Source organism: Enoplosus armatus, chromosome 17, assembly GCF_043641665.1.
Source record: "Enoplosus armatus isolate fEnoArm2 chromosome 17, fEnoArm2.hap1, whole genome shotgun sequence".
In the NCBI taxonomy this organism is placed as follows: domain Eukaryota; kingdom Metazoa; phylum Chordata; class Actinopteri; order Centrarchiformes; family Enoplosidae; genus Enoplosus; species Enoplosus armatus.
In genome coordinates, this window is record NC_092196.1 from 11523260 (window position 1) to 11530566 (window position 7307).

Here is a 7307-nt window from a genome sequence, read left to right on the forward strand (position 1 = left end):
TTATTAAATTCTTCTTTTTTCACATTTCAAAACACAAAACCTTTAAATGAAGAATGAAATTTCAAAATATAAAAACTCCTTCCTAAGAGTAAATGCCAAGAGGTTCTGAACCTCAAAATCAACACACCAACAATAAGCCAGGTGAAATTGCTTAAAAACAACTATCAAAACAGTGATGACTTAATAGGGTAAAAAGCAACGATTAAATGGAAACTCTGAAAATATAAAGCTTAAATTCAAAAATTCAATGATTGAAAAACATGAATTAATATAAAGAGGATAAAATGATAAAAACATCAAGTAACCAACAATCAAGATAAAAATATGAATTGAAGAACATTTTTGAGTCAAAATCAGGATAAATGTAAAATAGAAAATCAAAAATCATAATAGCATAAAACTTTAAACACTTAAATCTTCAAAACCTTACTCAAGAAAGAAATACATCAGGATCAACATTCAACCATTCAGATCGGCAAGTCAGAGTTCAGTTGTCACAGCCCTGGGGAACAGCGTCGACCACTTGGGCAGGCTGACTGGAAGAGAAGGGTGCATCCGGGGGTTGACTGAATCCATCACCCCGGACTAGTTGAAGTGCAGGAGGCCTGTCGTTTCTTGATGATATGTTGTCGAAAATTACACTGTCATCAGAAGTGAACCAGCATGGGGTCAAGCTCCCACTGCCAACATACCGGTATGAGAGCCCCGCACGGACTCCAGGCAGCAGGTCAGCACTCACTTCGTCAGAATAGGAGACACGGTTGTCAGCCTCCAGCCATCCAGTCATGTCCTCAGTCAGAGAGCATCCCTAGTCCCAGTTGTCTTCAGGATTCACCGTGTGAACAGTCGTAGCATAGTCCATTATAACATTGTCATTTTCCAATCTGGCATGTTGAACATCACACCGTCCCGCCTGCAGCAGCAGCGAGAGGTGGCTCCTCTGTCTTGCGGTGGCCAAACACCAAATATCAGCCTCAGCTGATGTTCCAAACAACAGTCTCTACACAGCAGTACTCTTCCCCCTTCTCTGCCCCAAACCATGTTGTCTTGAGGAAGATGCATGCTGGATCCATCAGGAAGCCGTGCAGGCTTATTACGGTGAGGGCCGTGCCACCTCACAATAGCACACGCAGTGCGACAAAGCACACAATCACCAGGTGTATAAGACGTCCAAATTAATGGTTCCTGTTGCTCTTCTCTGAGATAGCCCTGCTTAGCCATACCCTCCCCTGACATGGCTTTCCCCACCATGTGAGACGATATGTCCTCTCCTTGAGCCAGGACCACCAATCCACAGAATGTATGTGCACGTGCAGTGAGAGGCAGGGCCATGTTTGTTTACTTTACTTTTCTAATTTGCCTGAAATGAACTGGACCGAATTTCTCAAGTACAGCTATGTTGTTTTTAGTTACCTCTAAGATGGTGTCTTCCCCCTCAGTTTTGGATTTTAGGGCTTCTTTGTTAGGATTAACCTTCCTCCTGCTCACCCAGACTTTATCACCCACCTGAAAAGGAAGAGTACTCGGGTTAGGTTGAGACTCTGTGTCCTTTTTCCTAAGTTTCGGAGCCTGAATGTGCTCGTACATCAAAACCAAAGTTTCAGGGGTATCCCAATTGTTTGGTAGGTTCTTTATGATCCAATCCTTTGCAGCTCTGACAGCTCTTTCAGCAACACCATTAGTTTCAGGCATGTAAGGCACAGACCAGATTTGTCGTACACCTCTTGACTCTAAGAGTTTTGTAACAGTAGCGTTTTTAAAATGTGTACCATTATCCATTCTCATGGATTGAATCGAGGGATATTGAATCAACAGCTCTGCTAGTTTTGTTGCCACTGTTCTGCCTGTGGCTGCTCTTAGAGGGAAGACACGCTTTTCACTTGAACCATTGTCTGCACAAATGAGGAGACAGATCTGGTGTGTAAAGGCCCTGCCACATCCGCACTGAAGTGTGTGTGGGGTGTGTCTGTGACGATGTGCCGCGGATGTGTTTCCGTTTTCTTGAAACCTCCAGCTCGCGCACATTGGGGACAGCTTTTCCTCAAACTGATCACCTCCCCCATAGCTGCAGGTATATCCACCCCTTCGCTCTTTAGCCATTTCACCCCTCTGTCTCCCCCGACATGACCCAACCCCTCGTGTACCTTCTTTAACACTCTCTCGGCGGTTGGATTGTGGTACTTTTGACTAGATTACTCTTTCCATCTTTCCATTTTACTTTTAGTTTTCTTCTAGCATTAGCTATTATGCTCCATTGTTCTGCATGAGTTAGAGGCTTTCCCTTCGTGGTTTCAAAGTCTCTTTGTTCCCACAGCTCTAACTCTTCTCGCCCTGTTTTAAAACAGTAGTCAGAATCAGTAACAATAGCAAGCATTTTTACATTTTTCTTTTTACAAAACAACAAAGCCTCAAGGATGGCTGACTGAGCTAACTGAGCTGACCCTTGTATTCTCCCTCTTTTGCTCCACACTGTATGTTCACCCTTTTTGATTACATAAGCCCATTGAGACATCTCACCATCAGTATTTTGTTTGCTACCATCAGTGAACACATGCCATTCAGTTTCAAATTCTTTTACTGGTTTTGGGTTTGCCGGTCTGGTCACAATCTGACCATTTTGTTTAAAGCTGAATTGCTTGTCAATCAACATCAGATAACCATTTTGCCCATCTTGAGTTCAATGCTCTCGCATCCACAAGTTTAGCTTTTGAGGCTGTGCTGCGTGAGGGAAAAGGAGAAAAAATGCAAACAGGTGCTTCCTGTGCAAGGTCTCTGAGTGCGTTGTAAAACCTGTAGTTCCTGTCAGTGTCTTTTCCTGTTCTGTGTATTTCTGCTCAGCAGGTTTAAATGTGTAAGAAAACATTATACACGGAACCTCTGACCCTTGATTTTTACAGATTAACGATATTCCTTCTTGCTCAAGATGCGTATTTACAATTAGACCTTTTGACCGATCTCTTTGCTCAAGGTCGATTGCGTTTAAAATAGCCACTTTAAGTTTGTTCCAAGCCGCAACATGTTGTGCTGTGAGCACTCCTTTTCCTGTTCTCAATGCTCCTTTTAGTCTGTGTAACGGCGCTGCCAATTGTGAGAAGCCTCTCACATGGTTCGAAACATACTCTCCCTTTCCTAGACAGATCTCTAGATGTTTAACCCTTTATCAGGCACTCATTGAAATACTTACAACACAAATTTTCAACCCTAGAGTGTCAAAATGCAAAATTTCAACCCTAGAGTGTCATTGCAGGACACAACAAGACTTTTTTACTTTTGTGACTTTTTTACTTTTGTGACATTTTTACTTTTGTGACATTTTTAAAAATATTCAAGTTTTATGTTGAAAATCAAGATCAATGAAGTTACCATATATGGTTCCTTGCCGGATAAAGGGTTAAGAGTAGATGGATCTGATAGGGCATTAATGCTCTCTTTGTACTCTGACGTCACCGCCTTTCCAGTTTCTGTCATGCTAAAACCTAGAAATTTCAAAGAATGTTTAGCCACTTCACACTTTTTAAGGCCTATTTTAAAGCCAGCCTTAGTGAGACGGTCAATCACTTCTCTCAACAGCTCCAGGTGTTCCTCCTCACTATCATTAGTGAAATAGATGTCATCGATGTCAATTTTTACATGGAGGCCCTCTAGCACACTCCCCACCACTGATTGGAACTCATTAGGAGCAGAGCTGTATCCCTGAGGAAGACGGCTCCAATCCCAACTCGGTCCTTTCCAGGTGAAAGCTGTCTTTGCTGTTGAGAGAGGGCAGATGGGAATAGACCAGAATCCGTTCAAATCAAGAGTGGTTTTCCACTTCTTATTCTCCAATGTCCTCATTGTAAGGGAGGGGTTTATCAGAGACCGGGTGTCTGTGCATGATCTTGCAATTAAGGCTATTAGATTGTGAACTAACCTTAATGTTTCGTCGGGTTTTCGAACCCCCATGATCGGGGTGTTTGTGACAGCATTTTCGAGGCGAGTGATTGTTCCTAATTTCTCTAGCTCACTAATTGTTTTGCTGAGCTCTTCTATGCACTCTGGAGGCAGCGGATGCTGTGGCTGAGGAGGGGGAGTTCCCCCTCTGATTGTGTGTGTTCATGCACTAGACCACAATCATTTTTGAACCAAGATGGATTTGCGAGATCTAGAATTTCTCTTAATTTGCACACAAATCTTAAAATTTATACTTATACTTAAAATCAATCTGCACCACATTATTAAAGCGGTCTTCAAAATCACAATTTTGGTGAGAAAACGCTGATCCACTGGGAGCAGAACTTCTAATGAGATGACGCTCACCTCTCAAATTATTCAACTCTTCAACCGCTTCTGGCATAAGATCGTCGTCTCGGACTTCAGTGTCTGGATTATTAGGTTTAACAGGAATTATCAGCAATCCGCCTATTTCGTCTGGCGTAAACTGCTCTACTCTTTGTCTGCTGACTCTGAGATTCTGGCTCTCGTTCGCAAGCGTCAGGATTTTGTGCAGCATTTGCCTGGTAATGATGATTTACCATTTCTCCTGAACGTGGGGGAATAGGGGGAGAACTAATCTCCCTGTTACAATTTTCAGTTATAGGTTGGTAAATAGGTGGTGTCTCATTGCCTGTTGGCTTGGCACGGTATCTGTTCACTCCCGACCGCCCGAAGCGGCAGCCAACACCCACGGGGCGCCTCACTCCCGCAAAATTACACTTTTACAAACACTCGAATACTGTTCATCCGCCGAGGAAAACGAGGTTCAAGCTCAGCTATAAATCTATGGACCCAGAGTTCCCTTTTAACTCTGTCGAGGTCCCTGTTCGGGCGCCATGAAGAGGTTCTTAGATGTTACAATACCCCCACCCAACGCGGATATCACATTGAGTGACGGCTGTTCTACGACCTAATCTTTAGGTTTTCCAACGGACTCCCAAAATCTACACGCAAGACCACTTTAGCCTGCTTAGGGAGTCTAGTTACGTTCCTGGAATATCATAACACTAGGGCCTATATAGTTGACTATGTGCCAACGACCGGATATTTGGCAGGAACATCTGTGTGTGATAGGTGTTTGAAGATTGGTGGTACCCCAGTAAGACCCTGAAGGAAAAGATCAATGCTGGGGGAGGTCCACACTGAAGGGTGGCGGACACTCACCTGGTTTCACACTGGGCCGCCTCAAATGCCCAAATCCCTAATTCACAATTTAGAGATAAATTTAGGAAATCCCTCCCTGTGTCCCAACTATTTAGAAACTTCAACAGTAACCACCAAACAATCCACAGCAGCAGCAAAACATCAGACAACTGAGTTGAACCTATTCAACATGTCCTTCCATGTTAAACATCATAATATATACATAGCAGCTTCATTAGAATTCATCAATCAAAGCCAAATTATTGTCTACTGTCAGCCTATCTCAAGGAGAGGAGTCTTCTTACCTGAGGGAGGCTACTTAGATGATCTCAGAGAGGAGCAACACAGGACTTTGGTTGGAATGTACAAAGTACAACCCAATTTTATTTCATCAAAAAGAGTACATGGATACAAAAATGTCCAAAAAGAAGAAAATAAAACGATCAAGTAACAAAGTCTCACAAACAACTGAGGCAAAAGCCCAAGCAGTCAGTCAGTCAGAGGTGACAGGTCTCCTCAGCTCACACATGCGCCCTCATGTCTTCTTCTGCATTCCCTTTTATATCCCTTGCCCCCCTCCAAGGGGTTAGGGGTTCAAAAAGGTTATTTTCTAAGAAACACATTGTTACATCACAATAAGATCATAAATTACATACCTAATCTTCCTTGCGTGTGTGGTTTCTCACCTCATAGGGTGTTAGGCAGATGCAAAAACAAAGCTTGTATCTGTGCCTACCAGGCGCCTATTTAGGCACAAATAATCATGATGAGCTTTATTTATATAGCACCTTCATCATCAAATTTACAAAGTGACTTAGAGTTAAGCTTATAACATGCTTTGTCTTATTCTGTCAATGTCTGTTCTTCTATCATAAACTATGTCCTGCAGGAGAAAGCCAAGTGCCCCAAGGAGCGAGTGGTTCTGTCCGCTGCCACACAGAGGTCTATGGACAGGAAAAAGAGGTAAGATAGGAAAGAGGAACACAGCTGTACATAGCCTTTAAATCTTAATGTGATCCAGTCTTTTTGTTGTGTGCATTTCTTTCAGGGTTGGTGAATCCCCAGCACAGGCTAGGAAGATGCAGCAGAAGCCAAAGAGCCCCACTACCAACAGGTGCCAAACAGAGCAGTGACAATTTGTTATCACATTTAAAAATATATATATTTCGTGCCTTATATTGTCTGGTTTCATTCTCTATCCTGAATTTTCCTGCATTTATTGTCTCCAGAAAATCCACTGCCTACATACAATCTTTTTTCCTTTCCCAGAGTCCTGAAGCCGAGCCAAGGCCAAAACTCTCCTGTCCCAGGTCAGCTGAACCGCCAGGGGTGAGTTTCTACTTCCAATTGTGCCTTATCTTGCTATCATAAATCACATAAACTGCCATATGTAATTTAGTTGGAGACATTCATTACTCCTCTACTGAGAAAATGTTAATTGTCTCCCGCCCTGACTAACAATGCAATTGCACGCGATGCAATAAACTTCATATGCTGTTCATATTTCACGGATCAGCGAAAACCATGTAGTGGATGACGTTTTACTTTGCCGACTTGCACATTAAGTTTTGCCGATTTAAATAATGAACCTGCACTATCACCTCTCGCTAAAGGCAACAGTGTACATAAATGTATGGATTTCAGCTTTTCTGGATGTCTGTAAAGTCATCACTGTGTGACAGTGGCTGTTTCCTCTCAGGAGCTGGTACAGAAAGACCCCAGAGGAGAGAGTGAGGCGCTCAGACAACCTGAAGAAGCAGCACTCTCTGGGTTAACGAGTGACTCAACATCCCCTGACCTGTGAACTTGAATTTTTAGTATTTTAATACAAAACTTGTGCCACTGAAACTCCAGTCAGCGCTGCTAATAACACGATTGTCTTCAGTCTACCTTCTGAAATTCAATTCAAAGGATTGTATTCACTACCACGCTCACTGATATACACCATCACAATGCCATTGTTTTTGACTGTTGTAGCTTGCTGAAATAGTTTTTAGTGGCAACAACTGATTGTTACACACAAAACTCATATGTAGCTTGATACTTTGTGTGGAGTATTTAATGATTGGGTAGGTACATCTTACAATTTTTTAAAGACGTATCTGTACTTAAATGTAAGCTCGAAGAAGGTCAGAGTTAAAGGGAAATAAGTCAAAATGTTTTATCTGTACCTAAAGAACTATGCCTTCGCT

The 7307-nt window shown here is 42.5% G+C and overlaps 1 protein-coding gene across 1 annotated transcript in view; it reads left to right on the forward strand.

The window, feature by feature from the left end:
* The window catches only part of LOC139299951 (centriolar coiled-coil protein of 110 kDa-like), a 14145-nt gene extending 7255 nt beyond the window's left edge, over positions 1–6890 (forward strand). The window contains 4 exon segments of the mRNA XM_070922904.1: positions 6005–6078; positions 6164–6229; positions 6385–6444; positions 6815–6890. Coding sequence (XP_070779005.1) covers positions 6005–6078; positions 6164–6229; positions 6385–6444; positions 6815–6890 — 276 coding nt within the window.
* The last annotated feature ends 417 nt before the right edge of the window (positions 6891–7307 follow it).